The following is a 20,020-nucleotide window of genomic DNA, read 5'->3' on the forward strand; positions in this document are numbered from 1 at the left end:
AATAATATTTTCAGATTATAGACCAATTTTTTTTTATACCAGATCATGAACGCGTATATGATAAATATTATTTAAGATCAACATGATTCTATCGAAAGGAATCGATTCATCTAGTTTAAAATTTGTAAATTTGATTTCGTCATTGGTGTAAAAGGCTCTCAACGAAAACGGGACGTGTGGTTATGGCTAAAAAAATGTATTCTGAGCACTTGTTACGACTGCAAGAAGAGCAAAAGAAGGCTCTTCAAGATACAGATGATCAAATAAATCAGTGGTAATTTACTGTCATGGCTGCAATTTCGAAAAAGCATGCGTTTTGTTTCTAAATGTATTGTTATTCGGATAGTATCAATTCGGATACATTTAGTCCAAGTACTGTAAGGGGTTATAGGCTGTCACGTTTAAACGAGTAAACGTTTACAAAATTGTATCTATTTAAATGAAATTAATACTCTTCAATCAAATAACCATCAATGTCTCTCTTATAAGACTAAAGGAAATCAGTGTTTTCCAGACTAAAAAAAAATGACAGTAGATGTCTCCTTTTCAGTAAGGAAGTGGCTAGGGGTCTGGTAACTCGGCACATGCAGTGTTATGTATTGTATTGCAGTGTATAAGGTCATTGCAGGGAACGGCTTTGTTTGTTGTCCTAAATTTGACGTTATTATGTGTGTTTTTGTAACCGCTCAATGTCCGTCATCCGTCGTGCATTGTGCGTTGTGTGTCCGTCAACATTTTCTATAAAAATCTTCTTGAAAACCACTGGGCAGAATTACACCAAACTTCACAGGAATGAGGTCCCCTTTCAAAATAGTTCAAAGAAATTAATTCCATGCAGAACTCTGGTTGCAAAACTTTAAAAATCTTCTTGTCCAAAACCGCAAGACATAGAGCCTTGATAGTTGGCATGTGACATCATTTATTGTCCTCTATCAAGATTGTTCAAATTATGCCCCTGGGATGAAAAGAGGCCCCGCCCCGGGGGTCACAAGTTTTACATAGACTTATATAGGAAAAAACTTTAAAAATCTTCTTGTCTAAAACCACAAGACCTAGACCTTTGATATTTGGTATGTAGCATTGCCTTGTGGTCCTCTACCAAAAATATTCAAATTATTACCCTGGGGTGAAAAGAGGCCCCGCCCCGGGGGCCTCAAGTTTTACATAGACTTGTATAGGAAAAACTTTAAAAATCTTCTTGTCTGAAACTACAAGACCTAGGCCTTTGATATTTGGTATGTAGCATTGCCTTGTGGTCCTCTTTGAAGATTGTTCAAACTGTGCCCCAGGGGTGAAAAAAAGGCCCGCATAGGGGGTCTCAAGTTTTACATAGACTTGTATAGGGAAAAACTTTAAAAATCTTCTTGTCTGAAACTGCAAGGGCTAGGCTTTTGATATTTGGTATGTTGCATTGCCTTAAAATTGTGGTCCTCTACAAAAATTATTCAAATTATTACCCTGGGGTGAAAAGAGGCCCTGTCCCTGGGGACCCAAGTTTAACATAGACTTATATAGGGGGGAAAAAATCTTTTTGTCTGAAAGTTCAAGGCCTAGGCCTTTGATATTTGGTATCAGGGTTCTCGCCAGGCTATTATCGCCTGTCGCGTGCGACATGCCTTCAGACTTTGAGTTGTATATTCTACATCCCTTATTTCCCCCGTCATCCCTTAATTGCCGAAGCGACATGTCATAAAATCATCCCAATAAACACCCCGATTAATTCGATAGTGTATTCGAAAAGCTTCCACGTGCTACCCGATAGTTTAGGTAAAGCAATGCCAGTTAAGATAACCGATAAACCAATGACAGCTTCCTATATGTGGAACGTGTGACGTAAATTTCATCGTAGCTCCGCCTTTAAATCCTCTGACAGGCGGTATCTTGTGATGTGTACATGAAAGTGACTGTTTTCGCAAGTTTTAAGATTATACATGTCATTAGATATAATGACAGATGATTCAACAATTATCGTCCGAATGTTTTTCGCAATCAAGGAAAGACAACGTAAGGAATTAAGTCAAAAATTGTTCAACACGGTAAAATGCTTTTGAACAATTATCGCCGTAATATTAATGTTTTTCACATGTATGAAATGTGTTTTCTCGGGCGGAATATCGAAAAGAAAATGCAAGAATTAATGTTTTCTGTCGTCACTTTCAAAATAGAACTTGTAGAGAAAAGTTTGAAATACCCTCCGTGCATTATTTCATCACAAACGGACACTTTGGTAGAACCACCGACCTTCCGTAAGCCAGCTGGATGGCTTCCTCACATGAAGAATTCAACGCCCCTAGTGAGGCTCGAACCCACACCGATGAGGGGCAAGTGATTAGAAGCCAGCGACCTTAACCACTCGGCCATGGAGGCCCTGGTCACAATTTCAGAATTCCTCCCAGCCACGCCAAATGGCCAAAGGAAATCGGGCATTGATCCAAAATGGAAACCTGGATGACAGTCTCAGATTGTGTTGTTTTACATGTATGTACAACAAACAGTTGACATTTTCAAAAACTTAAAATGGATAAGTTTTCAGCAAATAAACTCCGCAGAAATAGAAGACATAAACTTTAAAATACAAATAGATCTGTGTGCAGTGCTAAAATTGTGTTGTTTTATGTACAATAAATAGTAAATGAACATTTTTAGCAACTTAAAATTGATGAACTTTTGTCATTCAGCAAATAACTCCATAGGATTTTTATGACCTAATATCTTTTCTTGTTGTACATGTAAATGATGCTTATTAATCACTGAAAATACCACTATGTTTTTCACTCTGAAATGCACCAGAATGCACCAAAATGAGTTGTAGTAACACAAAATTTTCTGGGGTGACCCCCATACCCCCCATGCAGGAGGGGACACCCCTCCCACACCCACCCCTTTGCTTGTCAAAAAATATCCTTCTGCAACATGCCTTCAGAAAATCCTGGCTAGAACCCTGGGTATGTATCATTGCCTAGTGGACCTCTAACAATTTGTTCAAATTATGGCCCTGGGGTTATAAGAGACCCGCCCTGGTAGTCACTTGTTATATGAGTTATATAGGAAAAAATAGTTCAGAAATTTTCAGATCATATTTCCTTGACTGTTTAATTATATTTACCTGATGTACCCAAGTGATTACATGTGACCTTGACCAACTGACCTACTTTCTTGTTTTTTTTAGATACAGCCTTGAAATTGGGATGACATGTACAGTTTTGCATACCGATCTTAAAACTGACTTTCAGTTACCATGAATGTAACCTACTGACGTACTTTCTAATATTTTAGCATCAGTTTGCCATTTGAAACATGTGGCTCATATTACTTAGGTGAGCTATTAAGGGTCGTCATGACCCTCTTGTTTTTTTAGCTCAACTGTCACGTAGTGACAGGGTGAGCTTTTGTGATCGCCCTTCGTACGTCGTCCGTCTGTTCACAATTTCTTATGAACACGATAGAAACCACATTTTGCAAGCAATTTTGATCAAACTTGTACAAAACTTGTATTGGCATGATATCTCGGTTCCTTTCGAAAACTGGCCAGATTCCATCATGGGTTCTAGAGTTATTGCCTCTTAAAGGGCCAGAATTTGCGTGTGTGCGTCAACAGTTTCTTGTCTGCACGATAGTGGTTTCAGTTATGATTTTTTTTAAACCAAACTTGCACACAACTTGTATCACCGTAAGATCTTGGTTCCTTTCTTGAATTGGCCAGATCTCATTATGGGTTCCAGAGTTATGGCCCCAGAAAGGGCCAAAATCAGCTATTTTTGACCTTGTTTGCACAATAGCAGCTTCATTTATGATTTGATTTTAACCAAACTTGCACACAACTTGTATCACCATAAGATCTTGATTCCTTTTTATACGCCCAAAGGGACGTATTATGTAATCACCTCAGTATCCGTCTGTCTGTCTGTTGGCTAACAATTTCCCTTCTGCTCTGTAACTCTTGAACCCCTTGAAGGATTTCAAAAAAGCCTGACGCAAATGTTCACCTCATCGAAACGACCTGCATAGCATATGTTTCGGATGGTTCACTTCAAGGTCAAGGTCACAATTAGGGGTCAAAGGTCATATGACTTTGTTTTGTGTGTATATTGCTCTGCATTTGCATTGCATTGCAGTGCTCTTGTTTTTATTTGGCAGATCCTTCTTTTGTTCACTTACAATAATTTTGTTTTAATTACTTCCCTTTTATGTTACTATAAATAGCTTATTTAGTTTTTTTTTTTATTATTGGCCGTAGGGAAAAACGGAGACCACTTTTCTGTGGTACAACATGGATGGTACCTCCAATTTTTAGATGTATTTTGACATATCTATACCTTGTAAGAATTTTTTTTCTTTTTGGTTAAAAAACTTCTTGTATGAAACTACTGGCCTGATTCGAAAATAGTTTTATTTGAAGTAACTTTAAGAAAATTTCAACTATATTTTCTCATAATTCTTTTGATTGATCTTGATTATGATTTTTTGTCCTTAATGTGCGATGATAACAGGTGAGCGATAGAGGGCCATCATGGCCCTCTTGTTTAAATATTTTATTAAGTATCTTTCACCTGGGTTGGAGTTGCATTGAATAACTCTTAACTTAGCAATTTCAGTTAGTCAATGACACTAAAATGACCAATTTGAACACAGTCTATGTCTAAAATACTAAAGAAAACATTTCGCATTAAGTTTATTTTTGTAATTCTTCAGTCTTGAGAAAAACAAGGAATTTGATTGGCCCTAGTGTTTTTCTCAGATTAAAGAATTATGAATACTTTGTTCATGCCACTTGCAATATATTTTAAACACCGAAAAGAAAAAATCACAAAAGAAAACTTTTAAAATCATCTCCTGTTTTTGATAGATAAATCATAGTCTCCTTGCTGTAAATACAATTCTCAGTATTTGTTTTTATTACTGGACCTCTAGACAGCCAAATAGCTTTTATGTCAGTTTTAGCTTATTATTATATATCTGTCAGAAAAATATCAGAACCAAACCTGATCTATTTAAATAGATATTGGACATTGCCGATCCCTACCACATTGTGCATCTTACATCAGATTAAGGCAGATGCCGGTCAAAAATAAGTGTCAGATTTTTTTTTCGCAGCAAGTAGAATCTATATGGTTAAATGGTCCATTGTTAACTATATTTTGATGAATAAGCATTAATTTTCGACATAATTTTTTTTATGAAGAAATATTCAAAGAAACATGTTTGAAATTTGGCAGATATCCTGGAAAAAAACTTGTACATCCTTAACTCAATCCCTCTTACTTTCTGAATTATCTCCCATTGATTGTCCATCCAGATTTCTGTAGCTTTGTCATTCTTTGATTGATTTCAAGTAAAAAAAACTTGGCACCAATGGTCAGAATTATATGATTATATTTCTTGTGCAAGAACCATTGGGCCAAAATTAAAAGTATGTTTGTTTGCTGTCTCCTTACCTACCGACTTAAAATGCTAGCTGCGCCCCAAAACTTTTTATTGGACAATGCTGGTCAATTTTTTAGCTCACCTGAGCCAAAGGCTCATGGTGAGCTTTTATGACCGCTCAATGTCCGTCGTGTGACGTGTGTCGTGTGTCCGTCAACATTTTCTAAAAAAATCTTCTTGAAAACCACTGGGCAGAATTACACCAAACTTTCACAGGAATGATCCTTTGGTGCCCCCCTTTCAAAATTGTTCAAGGAATTGAATTCCTTGCAGAACTCTGGTTGCCATGGCAACCGAAAGGAAAAACTTTAAAAATCTTCTTGTCCAAAACCACAGGGCCTAGGGCTTTGATATCTGGTGTGTAGCATCATCTAGTGGTCCTCTACCAAAATTGTTCAAATCATTCCCCTAGGGTCAAATATGGCCATTGGGGGTCACATTGTTTATATAGACTTATATAGGGAAAACTTTGAAAATCTTCTTGTACACAACCACATGTCCTAGGGCTTTGATATTTGGTGTGTAGCATCATCTAGTGGTTCTCTACCAAGATTGTTCAAATTATCCCCCTAGGGTCAAATATGGCCTCGCCCCGGGGTCACATGGTTTATATAGACTTATATAGGGAATACTTTGAAAATCTTCTTTTACAAAACCACATGGCCTAGGGCTTTGATATTTTGTATGTAGCATCATCTAGTGGTCCTCTACCAAGATTGTTCAAATTATCCCCCTTGGGTCAAATAAGGTCCCGCCCCGGGGGTCCCAAGTTTTACAATGACTTATATAGGAAAAAGCTTTAAAAATCTTCTTGTCTGAAACCATACGACCTAGGCTTTTGATATTTGGTATGATGCATTGTCTAGTAGTCCACTACCAAAATTGTTCAAATTATGCCCCTGGGGTTAAAAGAGGCCCCGCCCTGGGGTCACTAGTTATTATGTGAGTTATATAGGAAAAATACTTAAAAATCATCTGATCCTATTTCCAAGACTGTTTAATTATAATTACCCGATGACCCCAAGTAATATGATGTCACTTGACTGTGACCTTGACCTGCTGACCTACTTTCTTGTTTTTTAAGATACAGCCTTGGAATTTTGATGACATACACAGTTTTGCACACAAATCGTAAGACTGAATTTCATTGACCATGAATGTGACCTGCTGACTTTCTTAATATTTTATCATCATTTTGACATTTGAAACATTAAGCTCATATTACTCAGGTGAGCGATCCAGGGTCATCATGACCCTCTTGTTTTTAAGTTGCGATATGACAAGTGCCACATATATTTCAGGTAAGCAAAATAATAAGTAAGAAAGTTTAAATTGTATTATTTAATTTCATCCTTTTATACAACATATACAGAATTGTCTTATTTTTACAGAAGAAATAATCTTTAACATTTAGACTGCTAAATTTCTAAAATGGACTGGTCCATCATTAAATTTGGGCAGTATTTTGAAGGGGTGTTCAATGAAAATTTACTGACTGTATAGTGAACAGTGCAGGCCATGATTAGCCTGCACGGATGTGCAGGCTGATCTTGGTCTACACTACTCACAAAGGCAGAACCACTTGCCAACAGCAGGCTAAATGTTAAAAACGATCATTATATCTATTGGTAAAAGTATAATCCCCCCACCAAAAAAAAAAAAAAAGAATTGCCTACTTACCTACCCAACTTTAAAAAGTAGGGTCGGGAGACAGCAAACAAAGACTTTTAAATGTGGCCTTGCTCTACCATTCTTCCTTTTTGAGTTATCTCCCTTTATTGAATATTCTTGTCCAGGGCATAACTCAAAACTACTCTAGGGAATGTATGCAAATGGCATGCAATGATAGAGAACACTTAGAGGAAACGCAATGTACATGTTTGACAGAGTTATTAAAATGGAATATTATTTTTAATGACATCTCTAAGTATTAATATTTTTAATGTACATAGTTGATAAAATGATTAGTATCTATGATCATTACATAATTAAAGTAATATGATAAGGTCTGTTTGATGTTACCCTACTGTTAAGCAAGGTACAGTCAGTGATCACCTACTGATCAGCAAGGTACAGCCAGTGATCATTTAGTTTCAGTTTTGAGATTTTAAGAATTGTTTGGTTTATAAGTTAGGGGGAAGTTTTAGTAAGAAAGATATAAGTCAAAGTCGAAAGGAAAGACTGAAAAAAAACAACAACAAAAACAGTTAACCCCTCACAAAGCGAGTGCAATTTAGATAATGATGTAATATTAAATAGACAGACATAGACAAGGAAATAAAGTAAAATAAAATAAAAGGAAAACATTGAAATCGAAATTATAGTGTTGCATCATATTATGTTATAATACAATAATAAGTAGAAAAAGAGACATAGTCCCCGTCTGGTTACACATGGACTATAATCTAGTCATCTTACTTATTGAATTATCTCCCTTTATCGAATGTCCATTCCAACTTCATGTATGGTTTGTGACTTTGTTGTTTTTGGATGGATTTAACCAAGCATTTACCCAGATATGACCTTAGAGTTACCACTTCCATTCTTCTGTTTCTTAAATGTTATTTTGTAGTATCCCTACTCCCTCCTCTCCCCAAACACACCCATCCCCCTACCTGATCCTCAGTATGTTTTTACTCGGTATTTGTTTTGACTCTCAGTTTCATTAAATTAAAGTTTACTTACTCTTGCATTGTCAGCAAGTAACATAATTATGACCATACAGTGACAGGTAGAAGTATGACACGAATCTAGTTTTAACCTATATTGTGTGACGGTATAATGTGTCTCTTGTATGAATATGTGCATACTTTCAGGTTGAAGTTTAAATCAGATTATGAAGCTCTCAAGAAAAGATTGCTGACATTGCCTGACCAAGTAACACATGATGTTATGGTAGGTTTGAATATTACATTATTATGAAAGTAACCTATCAGAGAGCTTCTTTCAAGAATTCCTAAGGCAGCAGTTTTAGATTTTCATCTTCAGTAGTGTTACTCTTTGACTATTTATAAGCATTTGATATTTCTACAATCTTTTGACCTGTGCTTCCTGAGCACTAGCTGCCCAAGGTGAGCTGTTTTGATTGCCCTTTGTTTATCATCATTCTGAGGTGTAACTACTGGTACTTTTCTGTTATAGCCAGACTTTAAAAAAAAAGTTTTGCTTTTCTTTAAATTTAAATTTTGCTTTTGTTGTTCTCTGATATAAGCCTTTGGGCATATATCGCCCCGCTTGGCAAAGTTCTTGTTTTTGTGGGGTTTTTTTGTGAATATTGGAACAGGATAGATTGCCATATATGGAGAATATGCCTATTCTTTTATGTTATTGCTATGACAACAAATGTGGTTTCTGTGGCAACAAATAGTCTTGAATATGACCAAAAATTGGCACTGTTGAATCCAGCAATAACTTTGGAAATACAATGTTTTAGATTACCTACACATCTCTGGCATCATAAGATGACCTTACATGGCAAGTTTTGTAGCTCTGGCTTACATTTTGGCACAATTATGCCCCATTTCCAACTTAGACAGTTTTGCTAAAACATTTGTAGCTGCTAGTGATGTGTGGAAGGGCTCCAAGCAGGTTGTCATTAGACAGCTTTTCTTTGATTTTATCTGTGTCTGTTTATCTGTCAGTCTGTCCATCTCTCTGATACAAAAGATAATCATGCATTAGCTTTATGAAACCAGGTTTATAGATGGTAGGTTATTTAGAGAACATACTAATGCTTCAGTGTGTAGATTCAGTATAAAAAAACGAGGTTATATGTCAAATGCCCCTTTGAGGATTTTTTTTTTGCTGGGAGATATTCTTGTTAAATCTAGGTTTAGGTCTAGGTTTGTTTTTTTTTTTAAGTCACTAAAATTCAGTGACTGGGAAAGAAATTTTGTCCATGGGACAATGGCTCATCATACACAATAAATTATGTGACATTCAGAAATTTCTATGGGACAAATGCGACTTGTAAACTAGGACCTGGCATTGTAGTATGTACATATTTCAGATTAAAGAAGCTCTCAGTAAAAAACAAATATAGTAACTAAAACTGCAAAAGCTTCACAACTTGTCAATAAAGAAAATTATTGAAAACTGACAAGAAATGAAAGTCTAGAATAAAATACAATGTTAAAACATGTTTTTAAACACTGGAAGCACTTTGAATCTGCACACTAAATACATTCCTTTGTGTAAGATTTGCACTATTAAATAGTTTCATCCTTTTGCATTCAATACAATTTAGCCATGTGACACAGGGCTCATCAGCACTTAAAACTTATGAGACATTTTTCATTTTTATGTGACTATGGCTCATGTCTCATGGGTTTCCCAGTCACTGACTAAAACACTGAGAAGGGCACATTTACTGCCTGTTCTACATGACACTTGGTTAGGATATTTGTCTCTATGAAATCTAGGTTAAGTTTGTGTTATCTAGAGTGAAGAACAGTTCACAGGTCAACTCATGGAAAAGACTTGTTAACATTCTACAGGCCACATTTTCTTCTTCATGCACAGCATAGAAATTGGTTAGGTTGTTTGACCCTATGGAACCCAAGTCATGTACGAAACTGGGTCATCAGTGATCAGAAACCTCAATGTGCAAAATGATAGAAAAAAACTTGTTAACTCTTAAGAGGCAAATTTTCTACCTAGTCTACATGAAAGCTGTTTTGAAAGAGTGTTTGTCATTTAGTTCGAAACTGGGTTGCTATGGGTCATGCAACTGGATTGCTATGGGTCAGATTTGAGGCAAATGATAAAAACAACAACATTGGTTACCATATTTTCTATAAGATCTACATGAGACCTGAAAACTAGTTAGCACTCTAGTTAGTATTTGTCCGTGTAATTGCCAAAAAACATGGCCACTAGTTGGCAGAGCCAGTTATGTGTTTTATACATGTTTAAGTTGTGAAACTCAGGTGAGCATGTAGGGCCATAAAGGCACTTTTGTTTTGGTTTATGCATGTGATGCAGTTGATACAGTGGTTAGATTTGTTGTTGCTTGACACTGTCACCATAATAATGTAGGTTTGAATCCTTGTGCTAGTTTAAATAATTTCTTTATATGAGCAATATGAAGAGACAGGGACCTTGTTACATTTTTGTGGAATCAAAACAAATTAATGTATAACAAACAAAATAACAAAAACAAATACAGCAAATGAAAAATTAATACTGTCAGGCTTGGAATGTTAGTAAATATTTTATGTTAAAAGAAATTTTGTAAGGAAGTTAACAAATGAAAATTCTTATGAAACCTATCAACAGGTTCCATTTGGTAAGATGGCATTTATGCCAGGTCAGCTGGTGCACACAAACGAGATCCTTGTGCTGCTGGGAGATAATTGGTTCGCAGAGAGATCCGCTAAACAAGCTGCTGAGATTGTCGATCGTAGAACTAAAGGTAAATTACTACAGGTTTCTTTATTGCTAGCTATATATATATATATATATTTTTTATTGCTAGCTATATATATATATATATATATATATATATATATATATATATATATATATATATATATATATATATATATATATATATATTTTGTGTATATTGAGTATGAAATGACAAAATTTTGGTAATATCTGTAAATAATTTTACAAGTTATTTCATATCATGGACAGTTCATAACCAGCCTGTAGTACTGTTTTATGCTGGATTATTACAGAGAAAAGATTACTGAATTTATTATACTGTTGAGTATGCTTTAAAATAAACAGTATCAATTATACTGGAATGGAAAATGCGGATACTAATTCTTTGTCATAAATATGGCTAATAGTAGCACAGGGTGCTATATGTAAGCTGTTGTGATCACTTATCCGCCTCAGTTCTTCTGTAAAACATTTTAGTCAAACAAATCTCTTTTGAAACCATTAGCTGAAGGTTAATGAAGATTGGCCTCGATGAACTTTGGGTGGTCCTCTTCCAAAGCCTCTTATTTGCACATAAGGGCCGCCAGTACTAAAAATAGAAAAAAAATCAAATGTAAATGGCATGTGCTGCTCAACCACAGTGAGTGCTACAATATTTAAATAATTTTATTAAAAATGTTCATTGGATGACCATCTCAGGCTCTGCCCAGATTGTTTAAATTATTACAAATCATCAAAAAACAGCTGCAATGGGACATAGTTAGCTTTACCTATATGTTTTTAGTGGAAGCTCTGGAAACCTTCTTGTCAGAAACTTTTGCTTTGATTTTGAAATAACTTTGAACAGATGTTCCTTGGGTGACCATCTACCATGATTTTTGTCCGCTGAAAGCAAAAGGATATAGTTCTGCCATTGTCCATCTGTCTGTCCCCATGAAACCATAACTAAGACACAGTTTAAAGGTAGAAATCTTAAGTACTATACCTTGCAAGTTTCAGATTGCCAAAGGAAGACAAGATTTATGGCCCTTTGTACTTATATAGAGTACATAAATAGTGTTTGTATGCGCTTTCCATTCATCCACATTCATATCTCAGACATGGTCAGAAGTATGTTAATAAACAGTGTTAGAAATGTTTACTGGTATAAGGAAATGTTGTCCTGCAGTGTTCAGTCAGAGTGCTTGTGGAAGACAAGATTTGTAGCCCTTTTTATGTATGTATGTAATTTGATATACAGTTCTAACTGCACCCTAACATTACTGTCTATTTCAGCTGTAGACAAACAACTACAAGAGTTAACAAAACAGAAGCAGTTGCTAGAACCTAGACAACAATTTACCTCAGAACTTCAACAAATGTCACAGGTAGGAACTGTCCTTGGGGGAGAGCTTAAACTGACCTAATTATTCTGGAATAAATAGTATTAGCATTTATTTTAACATTTTCATGTATTAATGTTTACATGAGGGAAGATTCCATACTGTCAGGGATGTCAATATAACCCTGATTATAAGAAGCAATTTTTAGCTCAGGGATGTCAATATAACCCTGATTATAAGAAGCAATTTTTAGCTCATCTGAACACTGGACTGTTGCTATTGATGTCAGTTGTCAGAAAAGATTGTGTTAAACACATTTTTCATTTCTTGGGCAGTCTTTGTAAAACTACAACAACTTGGTCTTAAGACTTTGGACAAGCTCAAGTAAGATTGCTTAAATAAATGCAGAGTTACTGCCCTTGAATTACTGGGTTATCATATTTAAGTTGTAAATGTGTTATAGACCATATTTCAATTAATCTTCTTACAAAGATTGTATGTTTCAAAAAGAGTTTGGACAAGTTTGATATTCAAGTGGGCAAGATTGCACCAATCATGCCATATTTCACATTTTAATACATTAGCCTGATTAGGGACCATATGACACTGCATTCTTATTCATATGGCAACAAAATCACACACTTACTTGAAAATGGACAGTTTGCTTCAGTGAGATCATAGTTACGGTCCTTGACTTAGTCAAAAAGTAATATTTCTTACTGGGAGGCACTAGTTATTTTTACTGTTAAGATATGGGATATAATGGAGTTTTCTAGACTTTGGTCAAAGAAAGCTACATTTTGGCTAGAAAGTAAAATTCTTACTGTTTCTGCCTTTAGGACAGTTTGTTCGTTTCAAAGATTTATATCTTCAGAGGTATGAAACACTTGGTAAATGAAAACAACATTAATGAATACAAAACTTTGAATGCAAGACATGCATCACAATTGTGAGTAATTTTTATCTGGGCATGAACTACACTGATGGTGTTTTAAGTAAGCATTAGGTCTGCCTATACTTGACACACCTGAAAACTACAAAACCACCACTTATATCTTCCCTGCTGATATTCTTCCTCCCAGTATCCTCCAAACTTATAACCACAACTGACATCCTTTCTAAATATATCCACTTCTGATATCCTCCTTATTTATGTCCTCTCCTGATATCCTCCCTACTGATATCCTTTAGTTATAGTCTCCATTCTGATATCCTCCCAGATATTCTCCCTACTTATATCTACTTCTGATATCCTCCCTACAGATATTGTCCCAGCTTAAATCCACTACTGATATCCTTCAAGGTGATATCCACTACTGATATCCTTCAAGCTGATATCCACTACTGGTATCCTCCTTACTTATATCCTCTACTGATTTCGTCCCTACTTATTAAGCCCTCGCCACGAGTGGTAGGGGGTTATAGGAATGTCTCTGTCCTTCCGCCTGTCCGTAACACTTCCGTGTCCACTCCATATCTCCTAAACCTCTTGAAGGATTTTCAGGAAACTTTGGTCAAATGATCACCTCATCAAGACGATGTGCAGAACTTATGAGTCAGCCTTGTCGGCTCAAGGTCAAGGTCACAGCTCAAGGTCAAAGGTTTACCCTTTCACTATCCATAACAGTGGCGGGGGATTTAGCTGTCAAGGTCAAAGGTATTTGCCTTCCATTTTGTGTTCGCTCTGTATCTCCTAAACCCCTTGAAGGAATTTTATAAAACTTGGGTAAAATGATCACTTCATCAGGACAATGTGCAGAACTCATGAGTCAGCCATGCTGTCTCAAAATCAAGGTCACAACTTAGGGTCAAAGGTTTGAGCCTTCCATTTTGTGTCCGCTCTGTATCTCCTAAACCCCTAGAAGGATTTTCATCAAACTTGGATCAAATGATCACCTCATCAAGGCGATGTGCTGAACTCATGAGTCAGCCATGTTGGCTCAAGGTCAAGGTCACAACTCAGGGTCAAAGGTTTGAGCCTTCCATTTTGTGTCCACTCTGTGTCTCCTAATCCCCTTGAAGGATTCATATGAAACCTGGGTCAAATGATCACCTCATCAAGACGATGTGCAGAACTCCTGAGTCAGCCATGCCGGCTCAAGGTCAAGGTCACAACTCGAGGTCAAAGGTTTTAGCCTTCCATTTCGTGTCCGCTCTATATCTCCTAAACCCCTTGAAGGAATTTTATAAAACTTGCGTCAAATGATCACCTCATCAAGACGATGTGCAGAACTTATGAATTAGCCATGCTGGCTCAAGGTCAAGATCACAACTTAAGGTCAAAGGTTTGAGTCTTCCATTTTGTGTCCACTCTGTACCTCCTAAACCCCTTGAAGGATTTCATCAAACTTAGGTCATATGATTACCTCATCAAGAACTCATGAGTCAGCCATGTCAACTCAAGGTCAAGGTCACAACTCAAGGTCAAAGGTTTGAGCTCTGTATCTCCTAAACCCCTTGAAGGATTTTTATGAAACTTGGGTCAAATGTTCACCTTATCAAGACGATGTGCAGAATTTATGAGTCAGCCATGTCAGTTCAAGGTTAAGGTCACACCTCAAGGTCAAAGGTTTACCCTTTCACTATCCATAACAGTGGCGGGGGATTTAGCTGTCTTTCAGACTGCCTTGTATTCACTACTGATATCGTTCTTACTAATATCCTCAACTAATATTCTCCAATGATACCCCTACTGCTGTCCTCCCTACTGATACCCGTCAGTGACATCCTCCCTTCTGATATCCCCTACTGATATCATCCCTACTGATATCCCCTGATATCCTCCCTATTTATAACCACTACTTAGATCCTCTACTCATGTCCTGCCTACTGATATCCTCTATTGATATCCTGTAGAGGTAAGACAGCATGTTGTTAACTTACTTGTACATGGGCTATGTTAGCATGCTGTAGGTATATGGTATATATTTTCAGGATAGAGGAGGGATGTTGGAGATAAGGGAAGAGTATGATGAAGAGAAAGAAAGACAGTGGAAAGGTAGGTCAGCTGTCTACACAGTAGGTACGAAAAAAATATCCCACCCTAGTGAAATTAGGATGCTTGGAGTTTTATAACATAAACAGCTGTGATCTTGTTTAATTCTTTGCTCTTAATAATTGGCAAGGATGAGGTACATTCACTTTATTTCACATTTTGCTCTTAGAGATGCCAGAGAAAGTAGTTGGAAAATATGTTGGAAAAGTGGTTTTGAGATGGTGGAAATGAAATTTGAATAATGTGAATAGAGTATCTTGACTGAAAACAAACATATTAAAAAGTAGGTGAGAAATGGAATATGTTGCAACGTATGTGTATCAACTCTGTTGGAAAGACAGATTTCTGTAAGTTGCATAGAGATTATTGCTTTTGACAGGTTAAATAAGTAAGAAACTGGTGTAGTAGAAAAGTGTATCAAGGTACTTGCTGATTTGAGGTGTTGTTAATAGAGGTCATTGACAACATAGTGAAACTGGAGTATTTCTCAGCAACCACTAGCTGGAATGTAGCTAATATTCATGGGAAGCTTCACTTTTAAGAGGAGATGCACATATTAATTGCATGTTGCGGTTCGATGATTTGTCATTGAGTTATTACCTTTTCATGAATCAGCAATAGTATACTATAGTACCATTCCTTGTCCAGAGTATTCCTCAACAATCACTGGCAGGAATTCATGGAAATTTCATAGGAAGCTTTGATTTTTCACTGACTTGTTGCCCTTTCATTATTCAACATTAGTAAACTTAGTATTCCTCAGCAACCCTGTACGGATTTTCAGCGAAACTTCATGGGAAGCTTCACTTGTAAGAGGTGCTCATATCATGTGCATGCTTTGTCTCAACAACTACTTGCTGCAGTCTGAAGAAATTTCTTTTGAAGCTTCACAACTATGACTTTGTATGTGCCCACTCAATGAGTTCCTCTTTCGTGCTTTTAATATGCAATGATCATATTTTGAGAAGTATCAAACTGTCAGTTGGTTTTACTGATATTTTCTTGTTTGATTCAGTAATGAATGCTGTTAAAGAAATATATCTCCGAAATAGCAAAGTCTTCAGCTGGGAGCTGTTGAAAAAACATATGATATGTTCTAATGTCACATCACAACACTCTTTTTTCATGGGCAAATCAGGGAAAATGCTCATTTTTCTCATGCAAGTATTTATGTCAGTTAAGCGTTATGACTCCTGGAATGCCTGCCTTTAGGGTAACAAGATTCATTGGGGATTGGGGGTAGGCATCAGCTATATATAGCTTCATCAAAGGCCTTGTATTGTTTGGACTATAAATATTCATATACATATACATTATATCTCTAAATAAGCCATATTTATATCATGTCTGAAAAGTTTGTTACAGATAGACACTGGTCAATAACATTCATGTGTTAAGATAAAGAAATAATCAAGTAATAGTCTACAGTACACGGTGTTGAGAACCCTACTGGTATTTTGTTCTTTAGACATCAATTCAATTTTCAAACTCAGAAATATAATTGATCAGAGAGACTGGTATCAAGCATTATTTTATTCACTGTTTGTAGAGGCTCATAGACAGCATGTTAGAGAATATAGAAGCAGACTGAAGAAAGAAGTAGAGAAACAGGAAACCAGTCTGTCTTCTGTACAGACTGGACAAACTGGACTCACAGATGAAGAGCTCTGGGCTAGACTGGACCAACTTGAGGAAATAGAAAGTGAAAGAAAGGAAGTGAAGAGAATAGGGTTTGTTGACTTTTTATACACTTGTTTTGGAAAAATGGGATGTACTATATGATGGAGCATGTGTCCACCCGTCTGTCTGTCATAGTTCATGTCCGGAGCGTAACTTTATAACCATTAAAGGTATTGACTTTAAACTTGGCGTACAGGTAGATTGTGTTGAGGAAATGTACAGTGTGCTTGAACCGGCTCTGTGAGTCAAAGGTCAAGGCCACAAAAAAATTGAGCTTATGAAGGTCAAAACTGTCCATCATAGTGTCCGGAGCATAACTAAATAACCATCCAAGCTATTGACTTCATACTTTGCATGTAGGTAGGTGGCAGTTGGAAAATATGCAGAGTCAAGGTGACAAATTGAGCTTGAAGGTCAAATCTGTACATCATATTACGTGACCAGAGCAAAAACTTACTAATCATTCAAGGTGTTGATTTCAGACTTGGCTTGTAGGTAGATAGTGGTGAGATTATGTGCAGAGAACATGAACCTGGTCTGTAGGTTTGAGATAAAAGTCACAAATTGAGCTTAAAAGTCAAATCTGTCTGTCATATTTAGTGCCCGGAGCATAACTTATTAACCAGTCAAGTAGTTAGTATCCTGTCACCACCACAGCACACATGAAGTTTGCCAGAGTTATGCGCGCACACACACATAGCTTTCCTCCCCCTCCCTCACTGCCCACCATAAAAAATATATAAAATTTTGCTTTTTCGTTAAATTCTGCTTCAATCCTCCTCTGATATAGTCCCTCGGGTGTATATTGCCCCGCATGGCAGAGCTCTTGACAAGATTTTTAGTATTTATAGAGTTTGAATATTACTGACTGAGGGAGAGGTAAAGTGTTTAGTTGATTGAACAACGGATGCTGATGTTATCTATGTGGAAATGATAAAGCTGAATGGCATTAATGATATTGGTGTAAGCGTAGAAAGATTACATGTTAGTGATGATGAGCTGGTTTTAAAGTATAAATGTCACCTTGTGGCCTTCAATAACAGTTTGACTTACCTCAAGGATGTTTGACTTTCAGGGACAAGTGTGCACACTAGTGCATACAATTTATTACTTTGATTTGTTTTATCATAAAGTCTTCGTATTTCTGAGAAAAAAAGTTATCTCTTTTAGAACTCATGCTGAGAAGAAACTGGAAGGTTACAAGTTTCCCGATTTCCCACACAGTAAGGAGAAAATTGAAAACTTAGAAGAGAGTCCTCATGGGTCAGATCATTCTGATACAGAGGAATCCTCATACACCGCCTCTGATGAGCTAGATTCAGATGACGATGAGATAGAGGATGACATTGGTGAAATAAATGCTTCTGAGGAAGAATTGGATAGTAAAGGAACACTCATTACCTTCTCTCATAGTAGAGTATGTTCATATATTATTTAGTCATTGTGTATTATCATGTTATGTTCTTATTTTTAGCTCGACTGTTCGAAGAATATGGGAGCTATCCTACTCGCCCCGACGCCAGTGTGAGCGTTAGCGTGAGTGTTAGCGTTAGTGTGAGCGTCACACAAATGTTAAAGTTTGCGTACCACCCCAAATATTTTCAAAGTCCATTGAGATATTGCTTTGATATTTTGCATACTTGTTTACCATCATGACCGCAGTCTGTAAAAAGGAGGAGGCAACTCTGTCAAGCATTTTGACTGAATTATGGCCCCGTTTCGACTTAGAATATGCTTATTGTAATGTTAAAGTTTTACTCATAGCTTAAACTATCAAGCACTGAGAATAGTCGAGCGCGCTGTCAACTGACAGCTCTTGTTACTGCCAGAGTAATACTGTCATGTGAGTTGTTGCTTTATCTAAGAAAATTCCTTTCTTTCATTCATTACTTATATATTCATATAATTATATTTTTGTGCCAAAAAGATTTGTGGAGTTGAGGGGAGCACTTAGAGTTACCCTTATCAATATGTCTGTCCATCCATCCGTCAATCTGCAAGACCGGAGTATAATGGCCCTTGACTTCATCCAAAATATGCATTTAAGGCCCAAATGTTTTGTGGCATTTATCTTAAAAGTATGTGACCTGGAGCAAACTTTTTGTAAATGTTGTTGAACCTGGGGTTTAATGTGGAATTTACCCCGACACCGCCCAAATGACTTGAATAACTTGATTTTCACCACATTTGGTTTTCATGTGAGTGAGTTGTTCAGCTGGCTTGCAAAGGGTTAGTGGTTCTTTACAGCTTCAGCTAACTTTCACGGGGTCAGTAGTTCTACACAGGTCCTGCAGACTTGCAAATGGCAAGTGGTTCCACACAGGTCAGCTGGCTTACAATGAGTCAGTGATTATTCTCAGGTCAAGCTGACTTTCATGGGGTCAGTGGTTCTAAACAAGTCCATGACAGTAGGCTTGCAAAAGGTCAGTGGTTCTTCACACATTCAGCTAGCTGTCAGGGGGTCAGGGGTTCTACACAGGTCCAGCAGGCTTGCAAATGGCAAGTGGTTCTTTTCAGGTCAAATGGGCTTGTAAAGGGTCACAAATCCAGCTGAATTTCGGGAGGTTTGTGGTTATACACAGGTCCAACTGTTCAAGAGTCAGTGATTCTATGTAAGTCCAGCATGCTTGCAAAGAGTCACTGGTTCTACACAGGTGCCCAAATATGATATCCTGTCTTCCTCAACTGTCCAAATAAATGAAAAGATGCCATATAACCTAAATTACTTTAGTGTAACCTAAAACTCAACAAAATAAACACTATGCTTCAATATTGCTGGTTTATCCAAACAAACCATTGAAATGTTATTTGTAGAGTAACCTCTTTCATAATAATAAACATTCAGTTAATATTGTGCTATTTTTTCAGAATACAGAGAATTCCCATCCTGTAGCTGGAGAAACTATTGATAAACACCTGCCACTCACCTGTCCTGGGGACATCTATACAAGTTATATACAGTCATTGAAACCAAAGTCAATATTGAAAAAATCACCTACCCAACAGAAGAAGAAAATGAAACATAAAACAAAGAGAACTGTTGTAGAGTTTGACACGGGATCTGAGGATGAGAAGGTTATCAGACAGGTATACACAGGCTTTTAGACCTTCCTTCAGTTCATTTATAACATGTGGGATTAATTATATAAAATATTAGATTGTAGAATGCGATATATTTATTCTTTGCTAAATCATGCAATAAGTATGGGTG

The 20,020-nt window shown here is 36.7% G+C and overlaps 1 protein-coding gene across 1 annotated transcript in view; it reads left to right on the forward strand.

Annotated features, from left to right (window-relative positions):
- LOC123549091 (unconventional prefoldin RPB5 interactor 1-like) overlaps window positions 1–20,020 on the forward strand; it is a 24,491-nt gene continuing 4,471 nt past the window's right edge. The window contains exons 1-8 of the mRNA XM_045336894.2: window positions 1–274; window positions 8,241–8,319; window positions 10,702–10,837; window positions 12,088–12,179; window positions 15,069–15,132; window positions 16,679–16,859; window positions 17,980–18,226; window positions 19,678–19,896. Coding sequence (XP_045192829.2) covers window positions 183–274; window positions 8,241–8,319; window positions 10,702–10,837; window positions 12,088–12,179; window positions 15,069–15,132; window positions 16,679–16,859; window positions 17,980–18,226; window positions 19,678–19,896 — 1,110 coding nt within the window. The 5' untranslated portion in view covers window positions 1–182. The remainder of the gene's footprint in view (window positions 275–8,240; window positions 8,320–10,701; window positions 10,838–12,087; window positions 12,180–15,068; window positions 15,133–16,678; window positions 16,860–17,979; window positions 18,227–19,677; window positions 19,897–20,020) is intronic.

The sequence above is a fragment of the Mercenaria mercenaria genome, chromosome 6 (genome assembly GCF_021730395.1).
Source record: "Mercenaria mercenaria strain notata chromosome 6, MADL_Memer_1, whole genome shotgun sequence".
Classification (NCBI taxonomy): Eukaryota; Metazoa; Mollusca; class Bivalvia; order Venerida; family Veneridae; genus Mercenaria; species Mercenaria mercenaria.